The following is a 19139-nucleotide window of genomic DNA, read 5'->3' on the forward strand; positions in this document are numbered from 1 at the left end:
GGCTAACCTACGTGCAATGCAATAGTCTTTTGTTGCATTGTGAATGAATCTGGAAGCCTGTGCAGTGTTGGCCTCTCATCTTTAGAATGGTGATTAGTTTAGACCTTCAGAATATGTGTTAGAATAAGGGACTGAGCAGTTTAGTGAGACAAGGATATTCAGGATTCGGAAACATAGGTGAGATTAAGACACAGTTCCATCAGGATGGAGCTGAATAGTGGGACATGTTTGAAGGGCTGAATGGCCTCCTCTCCTTTTGAATTTCCCCCGCTGTATCAACAAATAATCCAGTTAAATTTCACAACTTTGCCCCATCACCGCCCCCCCCCCCCCCCACCTCCCTCCAATCCCTCCACAGAACAAATCACATCCCTCTCTTGCTTTAATAATCCGACATCTCCCTGCACGGATCTGATCCATAAAGTTCAGCCAGCATCTGAAAGCGGGGCCCCCAGTCGTTGAGGAAGTCGTAATCCTGATCGGAGTCAATGGAGGAGACGTCCAGGGAGCTGAGCGAGTCAGCCACTGATTCCGCCCCCTCATAGCCATAGACATGGAGGGTGTCGTAGGGCAGTCCGTCCCTGTCACCGTCCGCCTCATCCTTCTTCATCTTGACCACCGAGCCCATGTCGTTGTTGGGCTTCCTGACCTGGGTGTAGATCGGGACGCAGTTGGAGGCTTTGGCTGGCCGGGGCCCGTTAGCCCGGAGGGAGTTCAGCACCGTAATGTCGAAGCTGTTAGTGTCCATTTCACCGCCTCCCTCTTCGTCATAGCGAACCAGCTGCTCGCGGATCTCCCCAGGGGGTTTCACCAGCCTCGCAAAGGCGTTCTTCTTCTGGATTTTCTGATGGACAATCAGCACTGCCAGGACTGCGGGGCAGAGAAAGGAAAAACAGAATCGCATTTTGTTTCAAACTTTATTTATTAGTGTCACAACTAGGCTTGCACTAACACTGCAATGAAGTTACTGTGAAAATCGTGGCCATGCTTAATTGAGCCTAGTGGGGTGACAGGAATATGATCTGGGTGGGATTGTGGACAGTGCAGACTTGATGGGTCAAATGGCCTCTTTCTGCACTGTAGGGTTTCTATGACTCAATGGCCATTCAGCCCATTGAGTCTGCACTGACCACAATCCCACCCAGGGCCCACCCCCACATTCCTACATATTTTACCAGCTAATTCCTCTAATCTACACATTTTAGGACACCAAGGGGCAATTCAGGATGGCCAATCAGTCTAACCTGCACATCTTTAGAGTGTGGGAGGAAACCGGAGCACCCGAAAGAAACCCACGCAGACACAAGGAGAATGTGCAAACTCCACACAGACAGTGTCCCGAGCTGGGAATCGAACCCAGGTCCCTGGAGCTGTGAAGCAGCAATGCTAACCCACTGTGCTACCGTGCCGCTCCTATGGTTCTATGAAATTCCTGTAGTTGCCACACTCCGCACCTGTTTGGAGTACATTGAGGGCGAATTTAGCATGGCCAATTCACTGAACCAGCACGTCTTTTGGATTTTGGCAGGAAATCGGAGCACCCGGAGGAAACCCACACAGGCACAGGGAGAATGTGCAAACTCCACACAGACAGCGACCCAAGGCCGGAATTGAACCCGGGTCCCTGGCGCTGTGTGGGAGCAGAGCGTTGCTATGGGATTACACATGGAAATGTTGGATTATAAATAAGATGTTTTAACTTTTTAAAAGACACACATCCCAAAGGTAGGTGGGAATGTACACAAGCCACTGGCTTGTGCTGCAGTGAACAATGGAACCTCTCTCTGTTTCCACGCAAGAACTTCCAAAAACACCCAGAGATTGTTTACCATCCCTGATAAACGGACATAATAGCAATTGTTTCTCAGGAAATCAGTGAGGAAGAGCAGCTGTTTTATTTAACACTGACACAGCAATAGGAGCAGACAGCGGTGTCCCTGCAAAACCCGGGTCCCTGGCACTGTGACGCAGCATTGCTAACCACCGTGCCACCGTGTCTCCCTTGGAAGGAAGAACAAGTAGAGGAAATATATTACAACGACTTGCATTTCTATCACACCTTTTTAACAAAACCACACTCCAAAGATGTACAAGTTGGGTGGATTGGCCGTGCTAAATTGTCTCTTAGCGTCCCAAGATGTTGTACGTTAGGGGTGGGTTAATGGGGGTAATTATGCGGGGTTACGGGAATAGTGACTGGATAAGATGCTCCGTTGGATAGTGTAAGCCCGTGGCGATGTGTTAGCACAATGGTTAGCACTGCTGCCTCACAGCGTCAGGGACCTGGGTTCAATTCTGGTCTTGGGTCGCTGTCTGTCTGCATGTTCTCCCCGTGTCTGCATGGGTTTCCTCTGGCTGCTCCGGTTTCCTCCCATGGTCCAAAGGACATGCTGGTTAGGTGAATTGGCCTTGTTAAATTGTCCCTCAGTGTACCCGAACAGGCATTGGAGAGTGGCAACTAGGGGAATTTCATAGAATGATAGAACCCCTACAGTGCAGAAGTTGGCCATTCAGCCCATCAAGTCTGCACTCTTGATGGGCTGAATGGCCTCCTTCTACACACTGTCGGGATTCTATGATAACAAGAGAGTGGGCAGAAAATTGGCAAATGAAATTCAGCGTGAGAAAATGTGAGATTGTCCATTTTGGAAGAAGGAATGAGAAGGTGGATTATTATTTAAATACAGAGAGGCTGCAGAAAGCAAAGGGACTTGGAAATCTTTGTTCATGGAAGCCAGAAAGTTGGCACACAGGTACAGGAGGTAAATCGGGAAGGCAAATGGAATGCTGGCTTTTATTTCAAGGGGGCTGGAGTATTAAAACAAAGAGGTGTTGCTGGAATTGTACAAGATACTACACACTGAGAATACTGGGCACAGTATTGGTCTCCTTATTTAGGGAAAGATATATTATCGTTGGAGGTGGTGCGGAGGAGATCCACTCGGATGATCCTGGCCGGGTTTGGAGGGACTGCCATATGAGGAAAGGTTGAACAGGTTGGGTCTGTACTCCTTGGAGTTTAGAAGAATGAGATGTGAGTGAAACATAGAAGTTTCTTAGGGGGTTAGACAGTGTACATGTCTCCACTCATGAGAGAGCGTAGGACCAGGGGGCATAGTTGCAGAATAAGAGGGTGCTCATATCAGACAGAATTGAGGAAGAACTTATCCTCTCAGAGAGTGGTGAATCTTTGGAATTCTTTATCCCAGGAAGCTGCGAAGGCCGAGTCCCTGGACATCTTCAAGGCTGGGATTGATAAGTCAGTCGCGGAATTAAAGATTATAGAGATAAGTCAGGACAATGGACTTGGTGAGTATTAGGTCAGACATGATCTTATTATATGGTGGTGCAGGTTTGAAGGGCTGAATGGTCTCCTCCTGTCCCTATTTCCTAAGGTCTTCAAACCTTTCCTTTCACTGGAGCATTATTACAGAAGATCATTTGGCCCATCGAGTCTGTACTGACTCTCTGACTGTATATCTTACCCAGGTCTTCTCCCCCATCCACCCTATCCCTGTAACCCCACACATTTACCATGACTAACCTACCCACCTGACACACGGATCTCCAAAAGGCTTTTGTGTCAGGGATAACATATAGCCATGGATAGAGGATTAGTTAGCTAACAAGAAGCAGAGGGTAAGGATACATTTTGAGTTGGCAAGCAGTGACTAGCGGAGTGCCACAGGGAGCAGTGCTGGGGATACAACTGTTTATAATTGATATCAATGGTTTGGATGAAGGGAGTCATAAATAGTTATTAAAATTTGCTGATGACATGAAGATAGGTAGGACAGTAGGTTATGAAAAGGACAAAGTCTGCAAAGGGAAACAGATAGGTTAGTGAGTTATTTGACAGACGGAACATAATGTGGGTAAATGTGAGCTTGTACATTTGCCAGGAAGAATAGGAAAGCAGCAGTTTATTGAAGTGGACGGAGATTGCAGAACGCTGTGGCAGAGAGATAGCTGGTCCGTGAATCATAAAAAGTAATTATGCAGATAGAGCAAGTGACTCGGACGGCAAATAGGATGTTGACATTTATTGCAAGGGGAATGGAATCTGGAAGTAGAAACGTTTTGCTGCAGTTGTACAGGTGTTTGTGTACAGCACAGGAACAGGCCATTCGGCCCTCCAAGCCTGCGCCGATCATGATGCCTGCCTAAGCTAAAACCGGATGCACTTACAGAGTCCGTATCCCTCCATTCCCACCCTATTCATGTATTTGTCTAGTTGCCCCTTAAATACCGCTATTGTATCTGCTCCCACCATCTCCCTGGGCAGCGCATTCCAGACATTCACTACCCTCTGTGTAAAAAACCTGCCTCACACATCTCCTCTAAACTTTTCCCCACGCACCTTAAACCTATGTCTCCTAGTACTTGACTTTTCTACCCGAGGAAAGAGCATCTGACTATTCACTCTGTCCGTGCCACTCATAATCTTGTAGACCTCTATCAGGTCACCCCTGAGCCTCCATCGTTCTAGTGAGAACAAACCAAGTTTATCCAACCTCCCCTTATAGCTAATACCCTCCAGACCAAGCAACATTCTGGTAAACCTCCTCTGTACCCTCTCCAAAGCCTCCATATCCCTCTGGTAGTACGGTGACCAGAATTGTACACAATATTCTACATGAGGCCTAACTAAGATTTTATACAACTGCAGCATGACCTGCCAATTTTCATACTTAATCCCCTGATTGATGAAGGCAAGCATGCCGTATGATTTCTTGACTGCCTTATCCACCTGCATTGCCACTTTCAGTGATCGGTGGACATGTATGTCCGGATCACCCTGCATGTCAATACTCCTAAGGGTTCTACCATTTACTGTATAATTCCTATATGCAATAGACCTTCCAAAATGCATTATTTCACACTTGTCTGGATTAAGCTCCATCTGCTATTTCTCCACCCAAGTCTCCAACGGTCTATATCTTGTTGTATCCTCTGACTATCCTCTTCATTATCCGCAACTCCACCAATTTTTGTGTTGTTTGTGAACTTACTGATCAGACCAGCTACATCTTCCTCCAAATCATTTACATATACTACGAATAACAAAGGTCCCAGAACTGATCCCTGTGGAACATCGCTAGTCACAGCCTTCCATTCAGAAAAGCACCCCTCTACTAATACCCTTTTGTCTTCTATGGCCAAGCCAGTTCTGTATCCATCTTGCCAGCTCTCTTCTGATCCCTGGAATACTGTGGACCTGGAATACATCTGGAATACTATGCATAGTTTTGATCTCCATACTTATGAAAGGACATAGTTGTATTAGAACCAGTTTCGGGAAGGTTCAATGGTCTGACTTTGTAAGCAAGTATCAACAATAATCCACTGAAGTCCTTATTTAATGAGTTTAGAAGATTGAGAAGTAATCTAATTGAAACATACAAGATACTGAAGGGACTTGACAGGGTGAGTGCTGAGAGGCTGTTTCCCCTTGTGGGAGAGGCTGGAACTAAACGGCGCAGTTTAAAATCTCCTATTTCTGAGACAGTTGAGATTTCTTTTCCCTCTGAGGCTCATTGCTCTGTGGAGTCCTCTTTCCCAGACAGCAGTGGAAACACAAGCATTGAATACTTTAAGACCGAGTTAGATAGATTCCTGATGAACGATGGAGTCACAGGTTATGGTGAGGTGGGTGTGCTGAGGCCATGATCAGATCAAGTTATCAAATGGTGGGATAGACACAATGGAATTTTACTGTCCTGCCCACCACGGGAATCGGAGCAGGCGAGGGGTGGACCATGGAAAAGTCCGCTGACCTTGGGTGGGATTTTATGGTTTCAGGAAAAGCGAGGTCAGAAAATCCCACCTAATGAGCCAAACTTGGTTTGATTTATTATTGTTGCATGTATTAGACAGTATACAGTGAAAATTATTGTTTCTTCTGAGCTATACAGACAAACCATACCATTCATAAAGAAGGAAAGGAGAGAGTGCAGAATGTAGTGTTACAGTCATAGCTAGGGTGTAGAGGAAGATCAACTTAGTGCGAAATTGTTCCTTTCAAAAGTGTGACAGCAGCAGGGAAAAAGCTGTTCTTGAGTTGGTTGGTACATGACTTCAGACTTTAGTATCTTTTACCAGAAAAAGGTGGAAGAGAGGGTGTTGGGGTGTGTGGGGTCCTTGATTATGCTGGCTGCTTTTCCGAGGCAGCGGGAAGTGAAGACAGAGTCAATGAATGGGAGGCTGGTTTCCGTGATGGACTGGGCTTTGTTCACAACCCTTTGTAGTTTTTTGAAGCCTTGGTCAGAGCAGGAGCCGTACCAAGCTGTGATACAACCAGAAAGAATACTTTCTACGGTGCATCTGTAATGGCCTACTCCTGCTCCAAATTTGTATGTTTGAATGTCCAAATCACTATTTACTGCTCAACTAATATTTATATCACATTGCTGTTTGTGGGAGCTTGCCCATTTTACCATAGTGATTACACTTCCAACTTCCAACGGGTCTGTACTCGTTGGAGTTTAGAAGGCTGAGGGGGGATCTTATAGCGACATATAAGATAATGAAGGGGATGGATAGGGTAGAGGTAGAGAGATTCTTCCCGCTCAGAAAGGACAGCAGGACTAGAGGGCACAGCCTCAAGATAAGGGGGGCGGGGACAGTTTAGAACGGAGTTGAGGAGGAACTTCTTCACTCAAAGGGTGGTGAATCTCTGGAATTCTCTGTCCGTTGAAGTGGTGGATGCTACCTCACTGAATATATTTAAGTCACGGGTAGATAGGTTTTTGATAGACAAGGGAATTAAGGGTTACTGGGAGAAAGCAGGAAAGTGGAACTGATCCACTTCAGATCAACCATGATCTTATTGAATGGCGGGGCAGGCTCGAAGGGCTAGATGGCCTACTCCTGCTCCTATTTCTTATGTTCTTATAGTCCTATGTTCTTATTGTACACTTCAAAAAACACTTTGTTGGTTGTACATTATGTTGGGACATAGTTAGCTTGTGAAAGGCTCTACATAAATGCAAACCTTTCTTTAACTGTTATTGCTTCAGATGACTCACTTCACAAAGTGTTGCATATTTGCCAGCTATCTCAGAGATATCTCAGAGCTATGTGGAGTTGACACTTGTTTCTAAGTATGCAATAGGTTTATTTACAATACTTCATAATATTTCTGCTGTCACAACATGTTTGCATGTTGAGATTTGCTCCAGCTTCTTTGTCTTTCTGTTTATTCAAGTTCCCAGTCATTGCCCAATCTTAACCAATCAAACACAGTGTGAATAGATCAGTTACCAGACTGACATGATCAAACACAGATCAACCAAACCACTGAACATTACACTAGCCAGTTAGTTTTGATGTGACGTTTTCCTGTTGCTAGTTTACCACTTCCCGAGTGGGTAGTAAAATTTGAATATTGGAATGGGGAAGAGGAGAGAGTGGGAATAACGGCGTGGAACGCCAAGATGGCATCACTGAGGAAACTGACTCACCAATAGCAACGATGATGCAGAGGAAGACAATCAGCAGGATGGTGACTGTTACCCCCGAGGTGAGTGCAGCAAAGTTCTGGCATTTAACCGGCTTTCTATACTGGTCACACGAGCAGACCTTTATTTCCAGGGTGTTGTTGGTGCTCAGAGACGGGTGGCCATTATCAGAGATGATGATTGGCACAAAGAACTTGCTGACCTCATTCTGATCAAAGCCTCCCTTCTTGACGATGATGCTGGCAGTGTTATCTAGGGAGGGACGGCAGGAAGACAAAAAGAGAGTAAACGTGTGTGTGAGAGAGAGAGAACGATTACAAATCAAGGGTATAGGGTATGAACATGGGTTCCACTCTGACGCTCTGTGCTGTTATCAACATTCTTCCCTCACACTACAAGACTCCTGTCATACTCCAAAGAGAAGGTGCAGAATGGATCAATCCTTTGCAAATGTTCCCTTTGAGAAACCCCTTTTGAAGATGACAATTAAATCTGCTACCAACCACTGCCCTTTTAGGCAGCATCTTCCAGACCATAATAACCCACTGCTGAAAAATATTCTCCAGGGGTGAGGGAATGTAATTTTGTGGAGAATTGGAGGAACTGGGATTGTTCTCCTTAGAACAGAGAGGGTTTTTCCAGCTGTCACTTTTATCAACACTTTCTCTGCTTCTTAGAAACATAGAAGATAGGAACAGGAGGAGGCCATTTGGCCCTTCGAGCCTGCTCCGCCATTCATCACGATCATGGCTGATCATCCAACGCAGTAGCCTAATCCTGCTTTCTCCCCATAACCTTTGATCCCGTTGATCCCAAGTGCTATATCCAGCTGCCTTTTATATACACTCAATGTTTTGGCATCAACTACTTGCTGTGGTAATGAGTTCCACAGACTCTTTGGGTGAAGAAATGTCTCCTCAACTCCTAAATTGTCTACCCCGTGGCTTTAACTCAGCACTTTCTCTGCTTTTTACTCTAACTTCACCCAACTGACCCTTTTTCAGCTCCTTGTTCTTTGTTCCTTTAACTTCTTCATCTTCCTGAGACATACTTTTGCCCCAACTCCCTGGATTCTGGGACTTTTCTTTCTTCCTTCTGGAAAGTCTGCATCCTGAAGCTCCCTGGTCCTGTTCAGCCTCTCTGGGATCCAGCTTAAACTAACTCAAAAGTTCTTTCTGTCTTAGGGTGGCCCCTGGTTGCTAAGCAACAACTCCATTTTCCTTTCAGCATTCGAGGCAAACTGAAGTCAATCCACCCTTTCCAATATAGAACCACAAGATATACTTGTTTAAAACAATGCCTGATTTTCTAATAGCCACAAATACAAATTATTTAAAACTACCTCTATTTCCTGACACAAGCGATGGCCACTTCCTGTGAAAAAATAAAAACAGAATCGTCTCTTTGGAAACGTCTTTGCCAAGACAAGTCTATCAAATCTTCCCAATTTGAACAGCTCCATTCAATCTCCTTGTCTGAGACATACTTTTGATTCTATGTCTTCATACAACTCTGCAGTGCAGAAAGAGGCCCTTCGGCCCATCGAGTCAATTGATTCCTATGGACCTTCCAACATATTTTCTGGCTCACTTGTTATACTTCTGAGCTTCTGGGGATTCCCTTGAATGTTTGTATAAGGATGTGCATGTTATTGATGTTTTTCTCTTTTAATCCTCAGGTGCTTCGGTCCGCCTTCTTGTCCGATGAGGGGCACACACGCGGTGGGTCGTACAAGGGCTGCTCTTGGATGTTTCGAGAGTAGCCTAGTGCTTCACATCGTTAGTGTACGCTTAAACTGGACCAGCAGATGGGCACCACAACAGCTCAGTGACTATCACTGCTAGCTGTGCAGATACATGGATTTGGGCCGGTGTCTGTGGGAGTTTGCACATTCTCCCCGTGTTTGCGTGGATTTTCTCCGGGTGCTCCGGTTTCCTCCCACACCCCAAAGATGTGCTGTTAGGCTGATTGGTGTAACAAATCGTCCCTAAATTAGTCTCCCCTCAATCTGGCTTCCAATGTGGAGTGCCATAAGCATAGACAAAGGTCATGGGTGGAGAGGGGACTCACAATGCTGAAATGGCGGTGTGGGCTTGTTGGGACGAAGGGCCTGTTTCCTGTGCTGTGTTGTTCTTTGAGTCTGCACCGAACACAATCCCACCCAGGCCCTACCCCCATGTTATACCCACTAATCCCTCTAACCTACACATCCCTGGACACTAAGGGGCAATTTCTTAGCATGGCCAATCAACCTAACCCGCACATCTTTGGACTGTGGGAGGAAACCAGAGTACCCTGAGGAAACCCATGCAGACACGAGGAGAATGTGCAAATTCCACACAGGCAGTGGCCCGAGCCAGGAATCAAATCCAGCACCCCGGAGCTGCAAAGCGGCAGTGTGAACCACTGTGCCACCATGTCTTGTTTGCTTCATGTTACTCTGATGAATTTACTTACTGCCATTGTCCCTGACAGAAAAGTTGCTGTTTCTCACTGCCAGACTAAAGTGAAACCTGACAGCTGGAGTCATCTCATCGAGGTCAACGGCAGAGATTAAATGGATTTCCTGGAAGACATTAAAATTTATAACGCTGTAGACAGTGACACACCGTGAATGTAGGAAATATACAGCCTTATATCCAGAAACATGCATTAAATAATATATACTCTTACACCCAATAACACAGCGTGATATTATGTAAAATATACAGCATTATATCTAGTATTGTGTCGAGTAATATTAAACAATATATATTATATTACACTCAGTGACAATGTTATATTATACAAAATGTACACTGCTACGTCCAATAACAATATAGTCATCATAGAATCCCTCTTGTACAGAAGAGACCATTCAGCCCATTGACTCTGCACCAACTCTCTGAAACAGCATCTTACCCAGGCTCTCTCTCTGCAATTCCACACATTAACCGTGGCCATTCTCCTAACCTATACATCTTGGGCAATTTAACATGGCCAATTTATCGAAGCTGTACATCTTTGGAGTGTGGGAGGTTTTGGAGTAATACAGTGGCACAGTGATTAGCACTGCTACCTCATAGCTCCAGGGACCTGGGTTCGATTCTCAGCTTGGGCCATTGTCTGTGTGGAGTTTGCGAGTTCTCCCTATGTCTGCATGGGCTTGCTCTGGTTCCCTCCCAGTTTGAAGAAGTGTGGGTTAGGTGGATTGGCCATGCTAAGTTGCCCCCTTAGTGCCGGGGGGCCAGCTGGGATAATTGAATGGGGTTATGGGAATAGGGCCTGGGTGGGATTGTGGTTGTTGCAGACTCGATGGGCCAAATGGCCTCCTTTTGCACTGTAGGATTCTATTCTCAATTGGAGCACCTGGAGGAAACCCACACGGACACGGGGAGAATGTGCAAACTCCACACAGACAGTGACCCAAGGTGGGAATCAAACTCAGATCCCTGATACTGTGAGACAGCAGTGTTAACCATTCTGCTACTGGACGTTATAGTGTAATATTAAAACAATATATATAGTATGATACCCAGTATCACAGTGAGATAGTATGTAAAACAAATGGCATTATAGCCAGGAACATTAGTGTAATATTAAGTGATGTTCTGGGACACGTCTCCTTGCTTTTTGTGCCTGAGTATCAAGAACGGGGAAAAGCTGGCAGCAGAGTTGATGGATTACACACCACTCTTCTCATCTGAGTTTGCAATTAGTTAAAAAATGGGTAAAATTTCACTCCAGTGATGAACTGTGTTGTTTCATCATATATAGCGAAGCAATATAACCAGTGATGTATCTGGGTAGTTCTGTCGTTGTGACACTCTAAAATGAATGATAATGAGAGGCAATGCCAGAGCGGGTCAGGAGTGGATAAGGAGCAGCTGTTCCCCTTAGTTGAAGAATTAGTCGCGAACAGGCACAAGTTCAAGGTGAGGGGCAGGAGGTTTGGGGAGGTGGGGGGAATGTCAGGAAATACTTTTTTTTACAGAGGGTGGTGAGGGTCTGGAATGCGCTGCCTGGGAGGGTGGTGGAGGTGGGATGCCTCACATCCTTTGAGAGGTATCTGGGTGAGCACTCGGCACATCACAACATTCAGGGCCATGGGCCAAGTGCTGGTAAATGAGAGTAGGTGGGAGGTCAGGTTTTTCTTGCAAGTTGGTACAGAGTTGGTGGGCCAAAGGACCTGTTCTGCGCTGTGCGACTCTATGGTTCGATAATCAGTTTCATATTTTCTGACTTTTATTTCCGTTGAGGCAAGTGTGAGAGGGAATGACAGAGAGAGAGAGAGAGAGAGAGGGGGAGAGACAGAAAGAGAGAGACAAAGTTACACAGAGAGGGTCAGTTAGACAAATTTTGAATTGATTTATTGCATTGGGATACAGTGAAAAGTATTGTTTCTTGCGCACTATGCAAAGATTATTGTTCATCGGATACAGAGGGGAGAAGGAAAGGAGAGGGTGCAGAATGTAGTGTTACAGACAGGATGAAGCGAAAGATCAGCTTAATGTTCGATTGGACCATTCAAAAGTCTGGCAGCAGCAGGAAAGGAGCTGTTTTTGAGTTGGTTGGTTCGTGACCTCAGATCTCATCTTTTCCTTGAGGGAAGAAGGTGGAAGAGAGAACGTCTGGAGTGAGTGGGGTCCTTGATTATGCCGGCTGCTTTTCCGAGGCAGTCTAGACAAAGTCAAGGGATGGGAGGCCAGTTTGCCTGATGGACTAGACAGTGGGACAGTGAGGGAGACAGGAAGCGGGGGGGGGGACAATAAGAGAGAGGTGGAGAGAGAGACAGAGACATGAGGGAGTACAAGATAATAAGAGATGTGTATTGAGCGAGGGGAAGAAAGAGAGGGAGTGCAGTGTACAGCTGCCGATATTCCAATTAAACTGAATAAGCAGCACTCACTGTTCCAGCAACATCATCTTCACAAACATGAGTCTCAGCATTTCCAGCCAAAGTTGGAGCGTTGTCGTTTTTATCCAGCACGATAATTGCTACTTGAGCTGTGGACGTGGAATCTGTGAAACAAGAAACAGCACATTGAAAATAACAGAGATAAGACTGGAAGCTTTTGAAAGTGAAGGAGCCGGTGGAGGCCACCTCCTCACTTTACAGATACAGAATCAGCTGCTGGGGGCGGTTTCTGGTTTTCTGAGCTAAAGAGAGTGAATGATTCGGAAGGGACAAGGTGCAAACTTCACAGCAGGGGGGAGGGTAAGGGTCACCCAACGCAGAGCTCCATTCACAGTGACTGGGAAGTGTGACCTAATCCTGTATAAACAAGCACCTTAAAAAAGCAAATCATTTGCATTTCTATAGCACCTTTCACAACCTCAGCATTAAGGAAATTTGGCATGTCAGCTCCGACTCTCATCATCTTCTACAGATGCACCATAGAAAGCATTCTTTCTGGTTGTTTCACAGCTTGGTATGGCCTCCTGCTCTGCCCAAGACCACAAGAAACTACAAAAGGTCGTGAATGTAGCCCCAATCCATCACGCAAACCAGCCTCCCATCCGTTGACTCTGTCTACACTTCCCACTGCCTCGGCAAAGCAGCCAGCATAATTAAGGACCCCATGCACCCCGGACATTCTCTCTTCCACCTTCTTCTGTCAGGAAAAAGATACAAAAGTCTGAGGTCACGTACCAGTTGACTCAAGAACAGCTTCTTCCCTGCTGCTGTCAGCTTTTGAATGCACTTACCTTGCACTAAGTTGATCTTTCTCCACACCCTAGCTATGACTGTAATACCACATTCTGCACTCTCGCCTTTCTTTCTCTATGAATGGTATGCTTTGTCTGTACAGTGCGTAAGAAACAATACTTTTCACTGTATGTTAATACATGTGACAATAATAAATCAAATCAAATTAAATCCTTTCTGATGTGCTATAGAGTGCTCAAAGTCAAGTCAATGGGTAGGTGGCAAACTCGAGACCTAGTGTCCAAAGACCAATCACGCCTCCCGGAAACGCCTGCCAAGTGGGCAAACGGAGATGTGGATCTAGGATTGGGTTTGTCAGCCACTCCGAGAGACACAGAACCCAGGACCGAAGACACGGAGTTTCTCAGGTGGACAATCACACTCGTTAGCGAGTGATCACCAAAGAAAAGATGGCAAATACATCAGCAACCTGTGCACAGCAAGATCCCGCAAGCTGCAGTGTGATGACCAGGTAGTCTCTCTGAGTGATGATTCTAGAGGGATAAACATTGAACATGAACGGGGAACTCTCTTACTCTTCGTGGCATCTTCCATGTCCATATGGGAGCGAGATGGGTTTAACAGCTTCCCTGGAAGGCTGTACCTGAGGCAGTGCAGCACTCCATCGAGGAGTGTCTGCCTGGATTGCGTGCTTGGATCTCTGGAATGGCCTCTTGAACCCACAACATTCCGACTGACAGATAATCCATGAGGACAAAGATGTTATACTCAAATGGAAACAAAATCAGAGAATGTTGGGAAATCTCAGCAGGTCTGATAGCATTGATTTGATTTGATTTGATTTATTATTGCCATCTGTATTAGCATACCAATAAAGCATACTGTTCACAGAGAAGGAAAGGAGAGAGTTCAGAATGCAGCGTTACAGTTGTAGCTAGGGTGTGGAGAAAGATCAACTTAGTGCGAGGTAGGTCCATTCAAAAGTCTGACAGCAGCAGGGAAGAAGCTGTTCTTGAGTTGGTTGGTGCGGGACCTCAGACTTTTGTATCTTTTTCCTGATGGAAGAAGATGGGAGAGAGAATGACACCCACTTTACACTCACCCAGTGAGTCAAAGAACAAAAGAACAAAGAACAAAGAGTCTGGAGGGAATAAAATCTGAGTGAGAGTTCCAGCAGCGGATGGGTTGAGACAGGTGAGGTGGAGACTTACCACTTTTACCGACTTCATGTGCTTCTGCTGTGATGTTGTGCTGGGCAATGGCTTCTCGATCTAGCTCCACTATTGTTTTAATACTTCCATCATCTTTCCCAATCTTAAAAAATTCCCTCCCATCTCTTAACGAGTAGCTGGAAACACAAAAAAGCATCCAAGAACAACAGCTAAACACAATGATAAACACAGAATATTTATTTAAATGTAGTGAATTATTCTTGAACATTTGAACGACTTTTTCACAGACAATGTAGACAATTTCACAGACACAGGCTATGTAATGAGGCGGGTAGAATTAGGGACCTTGCGGTGAAGGATCCTCTTGGAGAGAGTGATCATTGCATGGTGGAGTTTCTGTTGCAGATGGAGGAGGAGAAAGTGGGTTCCCGGACACGCGTCCTTTGTTTGAATAGAGGGGAGTATGGTAGGATGAGAGAAGAATTGGCGAATGTGGACTGGGGGAGCGCGTTGGAAGGTAGGTCTGCTGAGGAGCAGTGGAGGATCTTTAAGGAGATCTTTCTTGGTGCTCAGCAGAAATTTATTCCGATGGTCAAAAAGGACAGTAGGAGGAGAGGTAATAAGCCGTGGATAACGAAGGAGGTGAAGGAAAGTGTTAAATTAAAAGCGGAGGAATTTAGAGTAGCTAAGAGCAGTGGGCGAGAAGAGGATTGGGAAAGGTTTAAATGTCAACAAAGATTGACAAAGAAGTTGATAAAGGAGGGTAGGAGAAGCTATGAAGCTGGGCTAGCGCTTAATATAAAAAAGGATAGCAAGAGTTTTTATAAATATATAAAAAGGAAGAGGCTGGCTAGGGTGAACGTTGGTCCTTTAGAGGATGAGAAAGGGGAGCTAGTGGTAGGGGATGGGGATATGGCTAAGGTATTGAATAACTTTTTTGTTTCTGTCTTCACGGAGGAGGACGTGAATAATTTGCCGGGTGTTAGCGATGGAAAGGTGGTAGGACTGGAGGGTCTTAATGACATTACTGTTACTAGAGAGGTGGTGCTCGACAGACTGGAGGGGCTGATTGTGGACAAGTCCCCAGGACCGGATGGAATGCATCCGAGGGTTCTGAAAGAAATGGCGGAGGTTATAGTGGATGCCTTGGTGGTTATTTTCCAGACGTCGCTGGATTCCGGGGAAGTGCCGGAAGATTGGAAAACGGCTAATGTTACGCCGTTGTTTAAGAAGGGTGCCAGGCAAAAGGCGGGGAATTATAGGCCGGTTAGTTTAACGTCTGTGGTAGGTAAAATGTTGGAATCCGTCATTAAGGAGGAAATTGCGAGGCATCTTGAAGGGAATTGCTTGATAGGGCAGACGCAACACGGTTTCATTAAAGGGAAGTCGTGTCTGACAAATTTACTGGAGTTCTATGAGGATGTGTCTAGGGCAGTGGATAGAGGAGAGCCGGTGGATGTGGTCTTTCTGGATTTTCAGAAGGCGTTTGACAAGGTACCTCACAAGAGGTTATTGCAGAAGGTCAGGGGACATGGAGTTGGGGGTAGGGTGTTAGCGTGGATAGAGGATTGGTTGTCAAATAGGAGGCAGAGAGTGGGGGTCAATGGGTGCTATTCGGATTGGCGGTTGGTGACTAGTGGGGTGCCCCAGGGGTCGGTGCTGGGGCCTCAGCTATTTACCATTTATATAGATGATCTGGAGGAGGGAACCGAGTGCAGGGTGTCGAAATTTGCTGATGACACCAAGATTGGGGGAAAGGCAAATTGTGCGGAGGGTGTGGAGAGTCTGCAGAAGGATCTAGATAGGCTGGGCGAATGGGCCAGGAAATGGCAAATGGAATTTAATGTTGGCAAGTGTGAGGTGGTCCACTTTGGTAGGAAGAATGGTAGGAAGGACTATTACTTACGTGGCGAAAAACTGCAGCAGGCGACGGTGCAGAGGGACCTCGGGGTCCTTGTGCATGAGTCGCAAAAACCCAGCTTGCAGGTGCAGCAGGTGGTCAGGAAGGCGAATGGGATGCTGGCCTTCATAGCGAGGGGGATTGAATATAAAAGTAGGGAGGTCTTGCTGCGGCTGTATAGGGCATTGGTGAGGCCGCAGCTGGAGTACTGTGTGCAGTTTTGGGCGCCGCACCTGCGCAAGGATATTTTGGCCCTGGAGGGAGTGCAGAGGAGGTTTACTAGGCTGATACCGGAGTTGAGGGGGTTGAGCTATGAGGAGAGGCTGAATAAACTAGGCTTGTACTCGTTAGAGTTTAGAAGAATGAGGGGAGATCTCATTGAGACGTATAAGATGATGAATGGGATGGATAGGATAGAGGTGGAGAGACTCTTCCCGCTCAAAGAAGACAGTAGGACTAGGGGGCACAGCCTCAAGATAAAGGGGAGGCGGTTTAGAACGGAGTTGAGGAGGAACTTCTTCACTCAAAGGGTGGTGAATCTCTGGAATTCTCTGCCCGTTGAAGTGGTGGAGGCTGCCTCGCTAAATATTTTTAAGAAGCGGGTTGATGGGTTCTTGATAAGAGAGGGGATTAAGGGTTATGGGGAGAGGGCGGGAAAGTGGAACTGAGCCACGACAGATCAGCCATGATCTTATTGAATGGCGGGGCAGGCTCGAAGGGCTAGATGGCCTACTCCTGCTCCTATTTCTTATGTTCTTATAATGTAACGCATTAAATATACAAGTAGGAATCTAAACAAGTGATTAGCTTAGTTTATATGGACAACAACAGATACCCGGGAGTGAGTTACAGACTGGAATCTAATCGAGGGGTTCGGGGTGGTTTATATATAGAATAACAGATACCCGGGAGTGAGTTACAGACTGGAATCTAATCGAGGGGTTCGGGGTGGGTTATATATCGAATAACAGAAACCCGGGAGTGAGTTACAGACTGGAATCTAATCGAGGGGTTCGGGGTGGTTTATATATCGAATAACAGAAACCCGGGAGTGAGTTACAGACTGGAATCTAATCGAGGGGTTCGGGGTGGTTTATATATCGAATAACAGATACCCGGGAGTGAGTTACAGACTGGAATCTAATCGAGGGGTTCGGGGTGGTTTATATATAGAATAACAGATACCCGGGAGTGAGTTACAGACTGGAATCTAATCGAGGGGTTCGGGGTGGGTTATATATAGAATAACAGATACCCGGGAGTGAGTTACAGACTGGAATCTAATCGAGGGGTTCGGGGTGGTTTATATATAGAATAACAGATACCCGGGAGTGAGTTACAGACTGGAATCTAATCGAGGGGTTCGGGGTGGTTTATATATAGAATAACAGATACCCGGGAGTGAGTTACAGACTGGAATCTAATCGAGGGGTTCGGGATGGTTTATATATAGAATAACAGATACCCGGGAGTGAGTTACAGACTGGAATCTAATCGAGGGGTTCGGGATGGTTTATATATAGAATAACAGATACCCGGGAGTGAGTTACAGACTGGAATCTAATCGAGGGGTTCGGGGTGGGTTATATATAGAATAACAGATACCCGGGAGTGAGTTACAGACTGGAATCTAATCGAGGGGTTCGGGGTGGGTTATATATAGAATAACAGATACCCGGGAGTGAGTTACAGACTGGAATCTAATCAAGGGGATTTTATAAAGAAATGAATGATTTCCCTTGTGTTCTGCTCTTTTCCTATTCATTCTCTAGCTCTGAATTCCCATATAAACTGCCATGTCGTGACTTAGAACTCTGACGGGGAGCTATCTCTTTATCTGCCCTGATGCTGTCTGAACTGTTGATTCAACATTCTCTGGTTTTATTTCAGATTTTCAGCACCTCAGTGCGTTTTCTCATCTCTGTTTAATTTACCCTCTGTGCGTATCCAGGTGGATTAGTTATATTCCGAGATCTTACCTAATGCTACTTTTTGCCTGGTCTGGGTCCGTTGCCACAACCCTCCCGACCAGCGTGTCAATGGGAAGGTTTTCAGGGACACGAAAGGCGTAGTGGTCTTTTTGGAACACGGGAGGCTCATCCACATCGAGTACGTTCACCAACAGGATCGTCTTTGTCTTATACTTCCTCCCCCTCACCAGCGTGGGGTTCTCTGCTTCCACTTCGAACCTGTGCACTTGCTGCTTCTCAAAGTCCAGGGGCTGTTAGGATGTGGAGTAAGGAGTTAGTAGTGGAGTGAGCTGCAGTGCTGGTTCACCAGTTGAAAGACGCAAACTCAGAAGACGGTGAACAATACAAAGCACGGACGCAGGTGGAACAGGAAGTCTCCGGAGCCCAGGGAGACATTTATGAGGGAAAGATGGAAAAGGAAAGGGTTGGCGACACAATCCTTCTTGCTGATTGGGGAAAATTCTGACCAAAGGGAATGGAAGGTCTCGTGCTTTTTTTGCACCCAATGTTGGCATCAAACACAGTAAAAAGTCTGACAACACCAGGTTTTAGTCCAACCTATTTATTTGATAATATTCTCACAAGCTTTCGAGGGGTTACCCTCTTCGTCAGGTGAATGGAGAGTTCTGGCCTCAGACAGAGCATATAAAGCGTCCAGTACTTCCCCGGAGCGGAGAAGCTACGACATCTTCTCCGGAGTCTTCAACATATCATTGATGAAGACGAACACCTCGCCAGGGCTATCCCCACACCCCCACTTCTTGCTTTCAGACAACCACACAACCTCAAACAGACCATTGTTCGCAGCAAACTACCCAGCCTTCAGGAGAACAGTGACCACAATACCACACAACCCTGCCACAGCAACCTCTGCAAGACATGCCGGATCATCAACATGGATACCATCATCACACGTGAGAATACCATCCACCAGGTACATGGTAAATACTCTTGCAACTCGGCCAACATTGTCTACCTGATACGTTG

The 19139-nt window shown here is 46.0% G+C and overlaps 1 protein-coding gene across 1 annotated transcript in view; it reads right to left on the reverse strand.

Annotated features, from left to right (window-relative positions):
- Positions 1-358: 358 nt before the first annotated feature.
- The window catches only part of LOC145342496 (cadherin-5-like), a 62926-nt gene continuing 44145 nt past the window's right edge, over positions 359-19139 (reverse strand). Inside the window, exons 7-12 of the mRNA XM_080188060.1 lie at positions 18162-18403; positions 14322-14458; positions 12349-12461; positions 9918-10026; positions 7464-7712; positions 359-870 (exon numbers count right to left, since the gene is read on the reverse strand). Of these exons, the coding sequence (XP_080044186.1) occupies positions 383-870; positions 7464-7712; positions 9918-10026; positions 12349-12461; positions 14322-14458; positions 18162-18403 (1338 nt within the window). The 3' untranslated portion in view covers positions 359-382. The remainder of the gene's footprint in view (positions 871-7463; positions 7713-9917; positions 10027-12348; positions 12462-14321; positions 14459-18161; positions 18404-19139) is intronic.

The sequence above is a fragment of the Carcharhinus amblyrhynchos genome, chromosome 4 (assembly GCF_965287045.1).
Source record: "Carcharhinus amblyrhynchos chromosome 4, sCarAmb.v2.hapA, whole genome shotgun sequence".
Lineage (NCBI taxonomy): Eukaryota > Metazoa > Chordata > Chondrichthyes > Carcharhiniformes > Carcharhinidae > Carcharhinus > Carcharhinus amblyrhynchos.